The sequence below is a fragment of the Pholis gunnellus genome (genome assembly GCF_910591455.1).
Source record: "Pholis gunnellus genome assembly, chromosome: 12".
NCBI classification, from domain to species: domain Eukaryota; kingdom Metazoa; phylum Chordata; class Actinopteri; order Perciformes; family Pholidae; genus Pholis; species Pholis gunnellus.
The window spans coordinates 15,420,744-15,437,968 of record NC_136539.1 but is presented as its reverse complement, the minus strand read 5'-3'; the positions used below and the strand labels follow the sequence as shown (position 1 = coordinate 15,437,968).

Below are 17,225 nucleotides of genomic sequence, written 5' to 3'. Positions count from 1 at the left end.
CAAAAATGTTCCTTATTTCTTTAATAATTCCCTGCCAATAGGAATGGGTTAAAAAAACAGCCCCAAAATATATTAAAGGATGAAAGGGGTCTGCTATTGTTTTACCACACTGTCAATATATATATATATAGATGGATAATATACAAGGTCTACTTTCATTGTCTTCGTAGCAGGACCATAATTAGATTTCTGTATTCTGATGATGATGATTTGTGATACAAACTACAAGATATTTAATAGCAGGGGAGTCCCATTTTAAGTCAAATCTGCTGTGCAAATCAGAAAGTATTTGGACTTTTGTTTGTTCAATTTATATCCAGACTATGAGCCAAACTGTTTCAGAAAGGACACCAATGTGGGTACACTTCTCTCTGGGTTTCTCAGAGTAAGCAAAATGTCATAATCAAAGTCCCATTAATCTCTGGATCCTCCCTTATTGCCTGAGCTAGAGGTTATCTATAGAATGCAAAAAGGGTGGGGCTAAGTGGGCAACCTTGGTGACACCTAATTTGATGGTGAGGGATCGGTGCGCATTAATTCTTAATCTTGCTGTGATGTTTCCCTACTTTTAATGTCCTCACTGTGACAGCTATTTTTTTCTTTCATCTCTAGTCTTTACAAGTGCATTCGATTCTTTTTTTTTTTTAATGACTAGATAAACTTTTTTATGATTAAACTAAGTACATGTTGCACTTGAAATATAAAAGAGGCCTATTACATATGCCTGTTGTTAATTCTTTTTTTAATTACTGTATTGCGGTAACTAGATTCGTTTTGGGGATGGACAGTTTTCTTAGATCAAAAGGAAAAACATCAGTTATGTGTGAGGGAGCTTTGTCTCGTGAACGTTTTCTTGGACAAAAGCATTTCTCTCTTTCTAACATGTTCCTCAAACAAAAACCCTGTGGCATCAAACATGTTTGTGACAGCCCAACAAAAAACGATTGCTTTAGCCATTCAGCTATTACAGAAAAACGTGCAATCATCACTTTCCCTCATTTTCTGGTATTTCTACAGATAAAGAAAAAAAGCATTCACTTTTGAAGAAGCTGTAACATGTTATTTCTTTTTAAAATCAGTCTTACTCTGTAGATGAGTTTCTCCATGTTGAGATGGCGAGCCATCAGCAGTGAGAAGCTGTACCACTGTTCTACAGAAAAGGAGCAGAAGGTCTTTGAGAGGTCCGCATCTGTCTTTTTCATTTTCAAGGCTGCTGGGTAGTTGCAATGACGCAAGTTGACCAACCAGGACAGGATCTGTTTCAAAAGCATTAGGAGAGTATGGAAACAGTTAATACTGGCAACTGAAACACATGAGAAAGTATGTTGTGCAACGAACAACAGACAGGCATAATTACTGGCAATTATGGAAATATGTTGAAAAGGATGTGTATGAGATACATAGGTCAGCTACTGTACAACCATATCTAGTGTGGTGATTTTACCTGTGTAGTGTTCAGACAACAATGTGTTACCACCACGGGATAAACTCTTTAAAGACATTTTCTGCTCACATTTTGCAACATGATCTGCAGTGTACTAACTAGCATAACTAGCAAGTGGACAGCAATGTATTCCTCTAAGTAATGTCTGCTCTGAACAAATTACCCATGTACATTGGCCAGCCACTGATTAATTTTGATTCGGCCTGCAATTCTGTTTCCATTGTACCATAACGGCAACAATTTATGTATGGCTGTCCCTGGCTCACCTCTAAATTGTCGTTTGGCAGCATGGTTTCCATCAGGAGGTGCAGAGCAGTTGGGTCAAAATCCATATGTTGCTGAACATCCAAAACGAAGGCCGTTTTATTCCTCAGCATCTCACCCACCGTCACCACTCCTGGGAAATAGGGATATAAGAGCAAGTTGACCAGTGTGTTTCTTATTACGACTTTGATACAGTGGATGAGTTGTTTTTCATATACAACCTGTACATCTAGTTTCACTTCTATAATGGTGGAAACTACAAAAGAGCTGCACCTGGCTGCTGTTTTGGCTGGTTTAATGTTCACTAGAGCAACAATCATGGACAAAAGGGCAGTAGAGAAATTGACCGCTTTAGTAAGTTATCATTGTTAGATAATCCAGCAACAACCGAAGCGGTGCATCAGACATGAGTGAGCAACAGGTGAGCTGAAATTAGTCTGTTGCTATGGAAACAAGTTGTGTGGTCTTCTTTTTTCTACTGATAAAACACTATGAATCATCCGTTTCAGTACAAAAGTAACCAGAACCCCAAATCTGAATTTTGAACAGTTTAAAACTTACTTTTTGGTTCAAAATCAACTACGTTCTTCATTTCAAAATTGATATATTTTACAAATGGATAATCATTATATAATTTTGTATATAAACTATTTTTCTTTCCAATGGAAATGAGGAAAATATCTGCCAGGTCTACTATAAAACAGTGTGGTAGCCGTGCGGGAATGTATAATATCATATCGTAAAATACAGCAACTGAAATAGAGAAAAGTTTCACCTGGGGAGGTGGTGTTAATGTTGAAAGAGCTCAGGCTGCTGGTGTTAAAGCCCAACCCTTGACTCAAAACAGAGGACCTGTAAACACATGCACACAGACACAAACAGAGAAATGCACTTAAATCAAGGAATACAATAAATATTCACAATATAAACGTTGCCTTTATATCAATACAATAAAAAGCTGCCAGGCCAGCTGCAGGCTGAATGGACTGAGGTAGAAAGGAAACTTGTGTTGGCCCCAAAACAACAGCAAGAGTACCTGTTAGATACTTCAATACTCTCAAATCCTAGATTGTGAGTTCTGTAAGGCGTAACAGCCCGGAACACTATTTACCAAATTATACAAAAGGGATAAAAGAGATAACAAAACCTAGACGATGGGGACACCAGCGTTCTCTTACAAAGTGCAGCTAATTGCTGTGAAAACACTTGAAATAAAAAAACTTTTAAGAAGGAAGACAATGCTGTACCAGTTTGACTGGATATTGTAGGCTTTGGGGTCTCCGATGACGGCTAGGAAGATGGCATCGGTCAAAAAGGTCGTGTTCATATTCAAATTCTCAACCAAGATCTGCAGGCTGGGTAGAACAGTCTGACACAGCTGACCGGGCTCAATGGAGAGGGCCGACATCAGCAGACGCACAGACTCTGTATTCTCCAAGGTGCACACCTAGAATAAATCATGCAAGCAACAAGTAAGTTTCTGGCCAAATCTCAAGATGTTTTTGGCACCGGCTACAAATAATATCCTTTAGCATTTAATGGAAAAAACAGATCACTGTCAATATCACTGTCAACCTACAAAAAAAACATTTTGTTTGCACTGTAATCAAAGTCTAATAAGTGTTGTTTTAGTATTTTTTGCCTGTTCACGTCCATGTTATGTTATATTTTCGGCCAATTTGACCAGTTTCAAGCTACAATGTCATAACTACAACAATGCAGAGGTGGGCCGAAGTCATTGTTTTGCAAGTCACAAGAAAGTCTCAAGTCTTTGCACTAAAGTCCCAAGTCAAGACAGTCAAGTCCCAAGCCCTTAGAGTCCTAAACTAGTCATAATGTGCTCTTTACCGAGTGCAATGGTGAAGACCGTAACTGACGCCAACTGGCGCTCAGTAACATAACGTTAGTTCCTCGTGGTTTTCTCCTGCAACTTGATTGGATGTTGTCAGATTGGTTCAAACAAAGTGGATCTGGAGAATTATGTGTCAACTTGCTGGGAACGAATAGCGTTAACGTAATTTCCCCAACAAATAAATCCTCTACTCAAACAAATCAACAAAGGATATCTCAAAAAGTAAATAAACCCAACATCTCTGACACTTTTGGAGTTACCTCCAGTACCAGGCAGTTGATCGCCTTTGTGTACAAACGTTTTCCATAACATGGATACGTATTTTCAAGTCAAAAGGCTTTTCATCAAAGGTTTTTCAGTATCAAAATCATATCAATTCAAAGTACTTCTAATTAAAATGGTGTCCTGCTAGATGAATGTTGCATGTGTGAAAGTGGCTGGGTTATTGCAGAGACCTTGGATCTCAGCTTCCCAAGTTGCTCAGTGAATTGCGGGTCCATCACGTTGATCTGAAGGAGGTCAGCGGCTGTTTGGATGGTCTCTTGCATGAGCATCAGGTTCTCTTTGAAGGGAGGCAGAGAGTGAACCAGAGGGGGGGGAAATGAGAGTAAGAGAGAGGTTATTAGAGCTAGACAAGAAGATGGGAAAGGAAAGGGAAAAGAAGGCAATAAGGTCTGTAAGGTGACAGAATAACATGACATCCCACTGGGTTTCATTACGACTCGCACCATTACAGGGCAGCGTCATCAGCCAGCGAGCAGCAAATGATGTACTTAAAGTGAAGCCCTGTGCGGGACTGATGGGGCCAGAAGGGCAGGCAGTCCTAGCTGCTGTCGTGCATTAAAACATATCTGACAAGCCCAAAGAAAGGCACCACCTCAGGCAGCAAGATGTGATGACAGAATATTTAATTAGGCCAAAATTAGACAATGGTGATGTTTAATCTCAGGGTGCTCGACACCTAGAGGCCTTTGCAATTACAACAGTTCACTTTGTGTGTGTGTGTGTGTGTGTGTGTGTGTGTGTGTGTGTGTGTGTGTGTGTGTGTGAAGAATAGGAGTGGGGTTGCAGAGAAGTGAAGCTGCTTCAGCTGCTTACAAAGTAATTCTATGCACTAAAAACATTATCACACAAGCACAGACGCCAATTAAAAGGAGGTCATAGATGTCCACTTGTGTGAGTGCGAGGGGAGACGTTTAGCGCGGGCGGACAGGATAAGTGATTGAATTCTACTTTGCTAATGAGATTTAAAAAGGTGCTGAGTGGCTTTCTGCTGGAGAAGGGCCATATGGCCTTGGGCTCTTTGGGAGCTCAAGCTAAGCTGATGTGAAGTCTTATTCCTCATATCTCCAGAATGAATTATGCCGCACTATAATCATGTATACAATAACTACAGCATTAACAAAAAGTTGATGGTCTTCCAATGGTCCCCTAATAGCCATGAAGGTCAGAGAAAGAAGGTGGCACTCTTCCATCCTGTGTGACTTTTTAATGGCCCAGGCTGGCAGACTGTGCTTATACATATATACTGTCACAGCAGGTATGTAAACACAAGCTGCAGCACCAGTGTGAGCGCTACGTTACAGCAGCACTTAGGCATGAGTGGGAGGGAATTCACTGTGGAGTCAGTAGGTAAGAAACTAAAAGGATAAAGCATCATTCATGTGGGGATTCTCCATTTAACTAATGAGTACACATTTGTCATTATAAATCTGCCCTTGGTCAAAGAAGCCTCTAACTGTCCAGACTGAGTCAGAGAGACAGTTGATCTGAACCGTTAAGTTACCTTGAGATTCATTGGCAAGCGTTCTGGTGATATTTTTAAGCACCGAGGAGAATGGAAAGCCAAAGGGAAGCATATCGGCGGCATTTGTCAGTAGATCCATTGATGACCTGGGGAAGATTAAACAAAGACATCAAAATAAGGCAAAAAGTACTTTCTTTTTTTTCTTATTCCTAAAGCAATATTTGGTGAGGTGCAAATAAGACTTACATCTGAAATGCCGTAGGGAGCGTGAAAAAGGAGAGCGCTCCAAGAGCAGCATCAATGGTCTCTTCCCGAGCAGCATTACAGCCCCACGGCAAGTTGCTTGTAGCTCCCTTCACCACAACGCTCAGATCAGGGTTGGCAAAGAGCACGTGGACTGTGTCCATAATTTCATTTGTGGAAGCAGGGACAGAGATGGCTTTGAACATTGCAGGGTAGTCAATGTAGAAGAGGTCTATGAAGTCATCCATGGGGTCCCTTGCCATCATCAACGAGGCCTCGCGTCTGTGTCGGATCATCGTCGTATGGTTACCGGCTGTCATTTCCTGCTGAAACCTGCTTGGACGGTAGTCCATGGGGGTCAGAAGACCACTGGTGCTTACCAACTGCCTCAGCAGTGCAATCAGGTTTCCAGCTAGGTCTTCAAACGGCCCCATGTTTACTGACATGTCCCCACTCATCTGGGTCAGACCAGACAAGAGAGGCCCGATGATGTTGTACACTTTGGCCAGAGCCTGAGTCAGCAGATCCAGTCCAGACGCTTCAGTGTAGCCCCACCATGCGGAGAACGCGGCCACCTTCTGCACAATCACGCTTGAGCTGTTGGAGGCCAGAAATTGCTCCAAGGCTTGGTAGACCATATGCACATTCCCAAATACATTCATGTCAATCACCTGTTTTACCGCTTCCCTTATCATTTCGGTAAGAGGCGATTCATTGAGTCCGGAAGAATTACCCCACGTCATGGAGAGGATGTCGTCTGTCGTGATGTTTGCAGAGAAGAGGAACATCATTGCTGCCTCTTCGAAGAGGTCCGAGCTTGAGCTGTTGTCTTGAATGAGATGGTAGTTGTCCAGGATATGGCTCAGTGATCTTTCTATAGCTTCAGTGTAAGGCTGGATGCACGGGGCCTCATTTACCAGCTCATCTGAGAGCATTTTGAAGGAAGACAAACTAAAGGCGAGGAGAGAAATTGAATGAATGTCAAGTTAATTCTTTAGATTTAGTGTCATGTGTAAGAAATGTCAATATGAATAAGAAAGAAATTAGATAATTATAAGACGTAAAGCACTTCTATGGACAATGGACTAATAAGGACCTACTTCTTTTGTGGAAACCATGTTTTTGATTCATTTCCTGAACACACAGATTCCATAGAATTTGAATTCCTGAGCTTTGACAAGAAGTAATATTTCTTCATCATCCTATTCGCATAGTTTTCCCATTTCATCCTTGATAATAGACTGTGGAGTCTTTTCACTGTGATCAATGATCTATAACTCATGTAGTCCGACCTGATGGTTTCCCTGTGATATGCCAAATGTGATCCTTATCACCATGGCCGGCTCATTATTGCAGCGGGCACAAAGGGAAATCAATTTTAGAAGCGTGTCTCAGCTAGCTGAATCATGCCTAAGCTGCTAGCGGTGCAGACCTGCCTGTTTTCAGGCAGAATCCCATTTAATTAATCAAGTTGAATGCAAATGTGATCACTCCAATTCCTTGTGTAATTAGGTATAAATCAAATTGGACTGGCTGGTTCATCGTGGATAATGTTGTAAGAACAAATGGCGAGGTGAGTTAATCTATGTATAACTGAGTCTGTGTCTATGATTCTGTGTCAGGATGTAACTGACTCTCAACAGAATGTAATGGACATTTCTACAGTCAGATAAAATATCGTTAATCAGAATGATCGTTGGGTTTTGTTTAATGGCTGCCGCTGCACTATATTTTCATTTAATTGCCACATTGTCCTCATAACCTTTGGCGTCAGTGTGGTTTGATCCGTCTGATATGAAAGAATTGGGAACAAACATATGCTATGACGTATTTCTCTACATAAAAAGAAGCAGCTGCTCTTTCATTCTAACACACTGATGCAACAAATTGTTTTTGAGAGTCAACAGGGTTAATTTAATGTGATGTCTCATCCATAATCACTTAATAACTGCATGGATCTGGAATGACAGATTCAATTCAGATTCAACGTTTTTTTCCTGATGGATTTTCCTGTTAAGCATAATAAATAATAGCCGGAGTGAAAGGCACATCTTGTTAGCAATGACATATTGTTATTGTTGCTGTAAATAGTCACCTGTTTTGCAACTGCATGTCTTGGAGCTGCTTGTACCAGTGAAGCTGTGCCTCAGGGCTCAGAGGCTGGCCTGCAAGCTTTGAGAGCTGGCTATACAAAGCTGCAAAGAGCTGCTCTGTCACAAGTGCGCTGTTATTGTTGACTTGGTAGAGAGACTGTACAGCCCTGACAATCTGGGCAGATGTGGCACTCACAGTCATTGGTCCCACACCCATGTGCTGCACAGAAAACATATAGCAGAGATGGACTGTTAGCAATGTGGCAGCTTTCTCTGTGTATCAACACTGCCACCAAGTGGTGAATCTGTAAATTGTACTTGAATGAATGTAACATTTTAATATTTCAGTTTGGTTTGTGAGACAAACTCAGATTACACTATTCCTCTATTAAATGTGTTTGCACTTTCCCTTTTAGTTTGCCATGAATCTACTTACACTCATGTTCATGTGTGTGTAGACAGTCTGGGCTGCAGCATAGGCCTCAAAAACAGGCTGCAGTCTGATGTTGCACCACATAGCCATGGTGGCGTTGCTTAACCCCGCTGCCTCTCTCACTGGCTCCCATGCCTTGAGAACTTCACTGCACTCCAACGTGCCATTAGCCTAAAGGGAAAATTGTCAATGTCTTATCATGTTTCACATGTATTGTTCAGAAAAAAACCTGTTCTGTTTGCAGATACAGAGATGGAAAAAGAACACAAGGTTGGTGAGACAAAAGGTAAAGGCACAAGGGAAATATTGTGATCTCTCTGTTCATGCAGTTTGCTGAGAAACAAAGAAAAGGGCAGAAGTCTCACACAGGTATCACAGTACCCACCCAAACATGCTGTATATGCATAAACAATGGGTCTGCACAAACACTGGGTCAGCTAGTCAATCTCTTTTAGATTGTAGATTTATACTGAGATACACACATGACAAAGAATCAACACTTTAATAGTGCTCTGCTACACTACACTATCTTTCATCATGGTATGGATTAGAGTAATTGTAAAGTCTGAGCATTTATGATACATTTTGACATTTGACATGTTTGACAGTTTGACATTTGGCAAATACGCCTTTTTGCTTTCTTGCTAAGAGATGAGAAGGTCGGTGTCTTTGCTGTAACTAAGCTGAGTGTTACCCGTTTACTAGGTGCAAATGCGCAATCGAATGTGATCCAATAAAACGGCCCTGCAGTAAATCCTATATCTATCAAGTTATATTTGTTTGTTCACGCTGTGTAAGAGGTGATGATACAACTTAATTAATAGTCATTTTTTGGAGCACTGTTTGTTTTCATACTGCAATGTAAATAAGAAAATATCTGCTTGCTAATATATGGCTGAAGCTGTAGTTTTATATATCAGAAGGCCTTTTATCAGTATCAAAGACAACACTTCTTACCCCTGACTTCTTACCATTAAGCAAGGTATATTCTTAAACTTTGGATGAAGTAGAAATAATTTATATAAAGTAATAATAAAGTAACAAATCCCAGCCAATATCTAGTTGACAGCCGTGTCCTGTTAATGTCATACAAACTGCTCACCATTCGAGTCACATGAACACCTGAAATGACAACATTGTCTGTCAAAAGACTTGGATGGATGGATGACAGCAGGTGGAAAGATTCTAAAGAAAGACACACCCCCACAACGCTCTTACGTCATTCAAGTGTTAGGAATCTACCAATACGTTAGGTGTGATGCTTAGATTAGAACTATGGTATTGTTGATTGCAACAATGCATGAAGAGTCATGGTCTGGTACAGGAGCTCACCTCTTACCTCACTCTCTCTCTCACACGCTAACCTGTCCACAAAAAAAGGGGCCAGCAAATGACGGCGAAGAAACGAAACACAGAAGCACAGTGTGTACAAAGGTAAAGTAGAACAGTAGCAGTCTAACCTGTTCAGCTGCCTGCACCGTGTGTTCAATGGCAAGCTCCATTCTTTCCAAGACCTCGGACAAGTTAAAATGACTGGAGTTCGCAGACAGTGTGATTTCGCTGATTAAAGTCAGCACAGGCATCTGAAGGCTTTGAATCATCTCTGGGAGAGAGAAAAGACAAAGGGTTTGACCAACATGAATGGTTTTACAAAAAAAAGATTAGATTAGATAACAAAATTGGTTCTTTTTATGAAATGGTACAGGAGACATGTATGCAGTTTCAGGTGTGTCACAGTGGGAAAAGTGTGCTTTGACAAGTCTTAAGGTGACATTCATAGTTTACTTGTACTGAACATAGGAAACAATTCTCCCTTCAGTCAATGAGTCTTGTTCATTCTTACGATATAACAGTGATGATTCTGGTAAACTAGTCTATCCCTGTCCTGGCTAAACAAAGTGTAAGACAATAGCTTTGCTGTTCAGTATTCTCCTCACCGTTCTGTGCTTGCGTGCTGTTTACCATACTTCCTATGATTTTCTCAAACAGCAAGATAACAGATGGGACTCTGTCCCATTGCTCTGTTCCTTTGAGGGTTGACAGTAGGGCATGCAGTATCTCTTCAAGTCTGTGACAACACACATGGAATTTGGTTTAGGGCAATCATAGAAGCAACTAAACAGTGGTTTGTATTATGAAATTAAAATTTCTCACAATAATACAAATCATGCAATTTAATATCAACTTGCTGCCTAACAGACATGAAGTAATTACTTGTTTGGTTTGTTTCCAATAGAAGTGGTAATTAAACGTACTTTCGCCACGTGTCTTGGTCGGCCTTCCCAGTCATCACTTGCTCCAGGACTGGAACAAGATGTGCAAGGCCCCCCAGAGATGGAGCAGTTGTGTGTGAGCCTGGGCCTTGCATAACGAGTGGCCAAAGCATGCTCAAGAGTTCGCCCATCTTACAGCAAACAAATAAAAGGGGACAAATGGGGAAAAGAGTGAATACATTTTATTTGCCGAACCTCAACTACAGGAGTTGTATTTCATATGCCCTTTGATGTATTAGATATCATAAGAACAAAGAGTTCCGGACCCATCACCGATAAATGATAAGATCATGTTTTTGTTTTGTTTGACTGTCCTTGATCATAAGTGACGTACGTGTTTCAAAACCCTCATACTGGCTTGTAAATGTGTGTGGTTTGGAACTGGCTGTTTGCCAATAGTTTTAGTAGCAACACAACACACAAGGCATTGACATGTTTTGTCAGCATTTTAATTTTTTAATTGTGTGTAATGTTTAACTCGCAGACCTTTGAAATGTTTAATTTTCCACAAAATCAATTCACACTTGAAAGGAGAAAAATAAAAAAGAAGCATAATAAACTGACATGAGTGTTTTAAGCCTTACCTTGCCAAAGATCATGGGCAAATTTTCTACTGATGCACTCTCAAAAGATGCCCAGAGACTCATGTTTCCTGAAATTACAAGAAATATTGTTCACAAAGTCAATTTCAATGTCAAACAAACAACAATAATCTCCTGTGTGAAACGTGTTCTTGTTCTTACAGAGAACAAAAACATTGTGCTCCTATGATCTACTGCTCTTGATCTGTCTGGCATCATCGCTTGAATAATGAAGTGCACAATGCGACCTCCACTCCATCAGAGTTCAATCGGGATTCAACACCTACAGTGACACGGAAAAGCTGACTTGCCTTGGCCAGACTCCAAGATAAAGTGCGTGATGTGAATGAGGGTGGAGACGTAGGCCTGTGCTGTGCTGTTTGGCGGTAGGAGGTTCTGGACTGTTTTCATCTCCTCCAGAATCCTTAAGAAACAAAAGCACATCAATATTTCATTTGACTCATCAAAAGGTCATCATCTCAAATCCAATTTGATTAAAGGATAAAAGGTCTGCATGCGCTCCATCTCTCTGTTTGGTTTCATTCGTCCATCTGGACCTGTGGTTGCTAATCACTTTTATCCACTGTGGGGCTATTATTCTTACATGCATCATGAATACAATTAATTTCCATTAAAGGTAGAGTCTGTGATTTTGGACAAAGATTTTTGGTAATTAAACTTAATACCCAAACAAATACACTCCTCCTGTCTACCCGTCAAAGCTCCTTTAGAACTTTAGCATGTACCAGATTTACCGCCCCTCTCGCTGCCACTGCCTCACTCTTATACGTCCCTGGCCTTTCCCCTGTCTTTGCTGGAATGGTGTTGTGTGGCATTGTTTGTGTATGAATACCAGATTTATTTTTAGCACGAACAGAAGGGACAGTTAGCAGACCGTGAAATGACAGACTCCACCTTTAACTAGGACAGGAGAACCCAAAGCAACTTGAATACCAAGGACTGCAACTCAACCTTTAACACAGATGAAAAATGCTGTCTAACATGTCCTGTTCAACCAAGTCTTTTCCCTTCTAACAAATGCATACTTGAAACTGCAATAAAGTCATTTTTTGGGCAGCGTGGGGGCAGCGGAAACTAGCTGTAAACACAACATTGACATATTATCACTATGTGGAGTTGATATGGCAAATTTGTTAGCAATCATTTGCTTACTTAGATATTTTTTTTAGATAACCATAAGTCAAATTAGCATTCATCTGGAGTAATTTTTCTGTTCAACTGATGACTACAAATCCAATATTCTCTCTCCTTGTAGCTCTGTTTTTGCTCTTCAACAACTCCTCCGGGAAATATCCAGCTCACTGTTCACTCTCTCTTTCCTTTACACTGTCATGTAGTTCATGCAGTTCACATTTACATGTGTAAAATGTGTGTGTAATTATTTATTTTTCTTCTAAATATGCAGTACTTCTTCAGTTTTGTAATACAAATGTACTAACATTATTTGTCTTACAAAGTCAGCTGCTGTTTTCGAGCATTTTTGCTGAAAACAGCTACCTGTAGATGAGAGCGGTGAGAGTGAACCGAAACTATAAAGTTGTTGGCCAGAAAATCACAACTATGAGCTAAAATGTGCAACAATGCTCCGTAGAACTGCGGGTAACTGCAGTCAGGTGATAGTGGGTCCCTAACTACATGCGACCCACTTTCATTGAAAGCAACAAGTTAATATTGTTTGTTTATCTGCAACAGCTAATTTGTATCCACATGTGTTGATGGGTGCTAATTTTCATGACTTTTTCATTTGGACCGAAGAACTTTTGAGGAAATAGCAGAATTACTCACAACTGATTCCAGCTGTCTGGTCCACTGGCCACGGAGATGCTCTTAAAATACGTGGTCGCTACTTTGAGTCCAAAAAGCAAGTATTCAGCGAACATTTCAGGTACTGTTTGTTGGATGATGCTCTCAGCCCTCTTGAGGATGAGGAGGGAGATGTTACGTGATGAGGCAAAACTCATGTCTGGTTGGACAATGAGCTTAAGTGAGTCCTGCACAATGTCCAGGATGTTCTGCTGTACAGAGAGCGGCAGGGGGCCTGTGGCTGCGGTCAGGATCTGCATAGCACTTTGGAGGGCTTCCAAGACGGCAGCTAAGAAGTGGTCACTCTGTAGGCCACCTGGTTGCTCTGCCACCATTAGGGCTTTGCTCAGGGAGTTGGTGATATTGCCAATGGCGGAGAGGTAGGCCTGTTGATCATCACCGAGAACAGTAGCCATCGTCCCCAGCAGGTGCTGGAGGTCTGTCACAGGGGTGGAGACATTCATGTCGGGGTTTCCCCATTGGAGCATACTACTGAAGATTGACTTGACATTTGGTTGTTTCAGGTAGTAAAAGGGAGTGAGGAACTCTGAGACGGAGCTTGTGCTGGTGATATTTTCCAGCCTTTTCAAGTACCATTCCACAATATCTAGATATGCTTTCTGAGCATACATGGGGTTCATCAGAGAGGTGTTGTTTAAATTGTTGAATGGTTCAGTGTTGGCAACCAGTTGTATGAGACCCTCTACCACCGTGATTTCATTCATGATCTCTGGAGTGTACAGCTGGTTCAGCTGGAGGTTCATCTTGATATTGGCCAGGGTGCTGTTCAGGGTGTGTGCGAGAGCCATGTTGGGGTTGGAGCTGAAGTTAACTTGGACGACATCACTGATAGCGTTATTGACAATTAATGGGATGAGGGAGAGGATGGTTGTCTCATTACGGAGAGCAGGTAGGTGTGTCAGGAAACCGCCGACACCGTTTATCAATCCCATAACACACTGTGCTGTCATCATCGGGTCATGCTGTTGTTCGTAACACTGCCGAACATTGATAATCTCCATTACATTTACCATCATGTTGTTTATGTTGGCAGCTCCAGCTTGTGCAGCAATGTCGTTCAGCTCCTCAAGGGTGAGGTTTGCCTGCCGCAGAGCATTCTGGACATCAGACACAGTAATATTTGGTGTAGCCATGATCAATCTGATGAAATGAAGAACCTGCTTGAATGTTTTCACACAGGCAGTATCATTAGAGGACAGGAGGGAGAAGAACAAGGATGCATTTTCCTCATATTCCCGTCCCTGCAGGACAGAGTTGGTTGCAGCTAATTTGATGGTTACATTATCGTTGGCTGAGAGCATCATGTCTAATATCTGATCCAGGAATGTAAAGATCTCTGAGATCCCAGCCGAACAGTGTTTGCCTTCTGCACATTCCGTCATCTGATTCTGCAGAGCTTTGAAATCCTGGAGAAAGCGAGCAGCCTCCTGCTGGACCTCAGGTGGTAGGAATGCAACAAATCTTTGTGCAATAATGTTCTGAGCAGCATCTGGTCCAGCCTGAGACAGGTTCTGAAGGCCTTCTGGGCTTAAAAGGTTGAGAAAGTCCCTGGCAATCAGGTGGAGGTCAGTGACTTGGGCTGGGCTAAGCTGCCCATTTGGTAACGGAATATGTTGTATTATTCGCAGTCGAAACAGAGACATCACACATTCTTGAAGTTGGCGTAGGTACCCAAGAATGATGTTAGTTGGGTCACCATTTGGAGAATCCATGACTTTCTTCAGTAGCTCCATGGCACTAAGGATGGCTTCTATGAGGCCTGCTGAGGTCTGGTTGGTGAAAGGTTGGAGCGCTTCTCTGAGACGGGCCACTTCTTCAGGTTGGAAGTAGTTTGAATAGTTAAGCAGAGTGTGTCCCATGATATTGCCAATGGCGGAGAGGTAGGCCTGTTGATCATCACCGAGAACAGTAGCCATCGTCCCCAGCAGGTGCTGGAGGTCTGTCACAGGGGTGGAGACATTCATGTCGGGGTTTCCCCATTGGAGCATACTACTGAAGATCGACTTGACATTTGGTTGTTTCATCCACTTCTCTATTAGGTCGAGGTATTGCTTGACTTGGAGCTCAGCGACATGAAGAATGGTTGTGTTTAGTAACGACTGATTAACACCTGGATAGTTATTCTGAGCCTTTATCAATTCAAATTGACGCCGGACAATCTCAACCGTTGCCAGGCCAATTTTAATCACCCCTGCACCATCTAATGGGTACTGGAGGTCGTTGATCAGGAACTCGACTTGCTTACTTACAAACAAAGAGAAATCCATCTGTGCCAGCTGTAATGTCACTTGCATTTGTGTGAGGTAGTAAAAGGGAGTGAGGAGCTCTGAGACGGAGCTTGCGCTGGTGATATTTTCCAGCCTTTTCAAGTACCATTCCACAATATCTAGATATGCTTTCTGAGCATACATGGGGTTCATCAGAGAGGTGTTGTTTAAATTGTTGAATGGTTCAGTGTTGGCAACCAGTTGTATGAGACCCTCTACCACCGTGATTTCATTCATGATCTCTGGAGTGTACAGCTGGTTCAGCTGGAGGTTCATCTTGATATTGGCCAGGGTGCTGTTCAGGGTGTGTGCAAGAGCCATGTTAGGGTTGGAGCTGAAGTTAACTTGGACGACATCACTGATAGCGTTATTGACAATTAATGGGATGAGGGAGAGGATGGTTGTCTCATTACGGAGAGCAGGTAGGTGTGTCAGGAAACCGCCGACACCGTTTATCAATCCCATAACACACTGTGCTGTCATCATCGGGTCATGCTGTTGTTCGTAACACTGCCGAACATTGATAATCTCCATTACATTTACCATCATGTTGTTTATGTTGGCAGCTCCAGCTAGTGCAGCAATGTCGTTCAGCTCCTCAAGGGTGAGGTTTGCCTGCCGCAGAGCATTCTGGACATCAGACACAGTAATATTTGGTGTAGCCATGATCAATCTGATGAAATGAAGAACCTGCTTGAATGTTTTCACACAGGCAGTATCATTAGAGGACAGGAGGGAGAAGAACAAGGATGCATTTTCCTCATATTCCCGTCCCTGCAGGACAGAGTTGGTCACAGCTAATTTGATGGTTACATTATCGTTGGTTGAGAGCATCATGTCTAATATCTGATCCAGGAATGTAAAGATCTCTGAGATCCCAGCCGAACAGTGTTTGCCTTCTGCACATTCAGTCATCTGATTCTGCAGAGCTTTGAAATCCTGGAGAAAGCGAGCAGCCTCCTGCTGGACCTCAGGTGGTAGGAATGCAACAAATCTTTGTGCAATAATGTTCTGAGCAGCATCTGGTCCAGCCTGAGACAGGTTCTGAAGGCCTTCTGGGCTTAAAAGGTTGAGAAAGTCCCTGGCAATCAGGTGGAGGTCAGTGACTTGGGCTGGGCTAAACTGCCCATTTGGTAACGGAATATGTTGTATTCTTCGCAGTCGAAACAGAGACATCACACATTCTTGAAGCTGGCGTAGGTACCCAAGAATGTTGTTAGTTGGGTCACCATTTGGAGAATCCATGACTTTCTTCAGTAGCTCCATGGCACTGAGGATGGCTTCTACGAGGCCTGCTGAGGTCTGGTTGGTGAAAGGTTGGAGCGCTTCTCTGAGACGGGCCACTTCTTCAGGTTGGAAGTAGTTTGAATAGGTAAGCAGAGTGTGTCCCATGATGTGGGAGAGAGACATGGTGAGGTTGCCTTCCAAGGTGAAAAACTGCATTATCAACCTTTCAAGTTCGGGTATCGTTGGGTCTGTCTCATTGAAGGTAAAAATGTGCTGGTTGAGCCTGCCGAGCTTTGAGGAAACATCGAGCACTGTAGAGACATTCAGGGGACCATCACCGAAGAGCAGAGGCAGCAGTGGTTTCAGACCTGTGGACTGCAACAGGTTACCGATGAGGGGATGCATGACATCAGGGTTAGTGATGTTTTGGTCAGGAAGCATGGAGATCGTGTTGACAAAGCCATCCAGGTTTTGCATCAGGTTTATCAGGTAGGCAGAGAGCGCACCTCCACCTTTGATTCCTTTCAAATATGATCCTGCCAAATGTTTATAGACGTCACCGTATACATGCTGCAACAGATTCACCGCTCCTTTGAGAGAACTACAGAGAAAAAGAAATGAGTGGCAAAATGTCAGAAAATTGCTATGAGTAAAGTTGGTAAAAGAGTAACAAAATAAATAATACTTCTTGTGTTAAAACTCTGTCTGTACTATGTTGAATTCTGTATTTGTGCAAAAGGCTGCCTATCTAATCACATTAAAAATCAGTTCATGGTTATCATTTAATTAAAGGAATGGTTTGACATATACTTTTTTTTACTTGGTTTGTTAATTGAGAATACTGATAGTTGAGAATACCGATACCACTCTCATATCACCCAACTTAATATTAAGCTGCAGTTTAGCTTAGCTTTGCACAAAGGAAGGAAACATGAGGAAACAGCTGGCCCTGTCCA

General features: G+C 42.0%; 1 protein-coding gene across 3 annotated transcripts in view; it reads right to left on the bottom strand.

Moving 5' to 3' along the window:
• abca12 (ATP-binding cassette, sub-family A (ABC1), member 12) overlaps positions 1-17,225 on the bottom strand; it is a 60,893-nt gene that overhangs the window by 32,945 nt on the left and 10,723 nt on the right. For 2 of the 3 annotated variants that reach the window (XM_079170388.1, XM_079170390.1), the window contains 15 exons: positions 12,737-16,870; positions 11,242-11,354; positions 10,934-11,001; positions 10,332-10,480; positions 10,014-10,144; positions 9,537-9,679; positions 8,080-8,247; positions 7,646-7,863; positions 5,554-6,501; positions 5,347-5,453; positions 4,016-4,188; positions 2,956-3,155; positions 2,484-2,560; positions 1,711-1,841; positions 1,086-1,256 (listed from right to left, as the gene is read on the bottom strand). In XM_079170388.1, coding sequence (XP_079026514.1) covers positions 1,086-1,256; positions 1,711-1,841; positions 2,484-2,560; positions 2,956-3,155; positions 4,016-4,188; positions 5,347-5,453; positions 5,554-6,501; positions 7,646-7,863; positions 8,080-8,247; positions 9,537-9,679; positions 10,014-10,144; positions 10,332-10,480; positions 10,934-11,001; positions 11,242-11,354; positions 12,737-16,870 — 6,931 coding nt within the window. The remainder of the gene's footprint in view (positions 1-1,085; positions 1,257-1,710; positions 1,842-2,483; positions 2,561-2,955; positions 3,156-4,015; positions 4,189-5,346; positions 5,454-5,553; positions 6,502-7,645; positions 7,864-8,079; positions 8,248-9,536; positions 9,680-10,013; positions 10,145-10,331; positions 10,481-10,933; positions 11,002-11,241; positions 11,355-12,736; positions 16,871-17,225) is intronic. The other variant, XM_079170389.1, reaches the window with a different exon arrangement.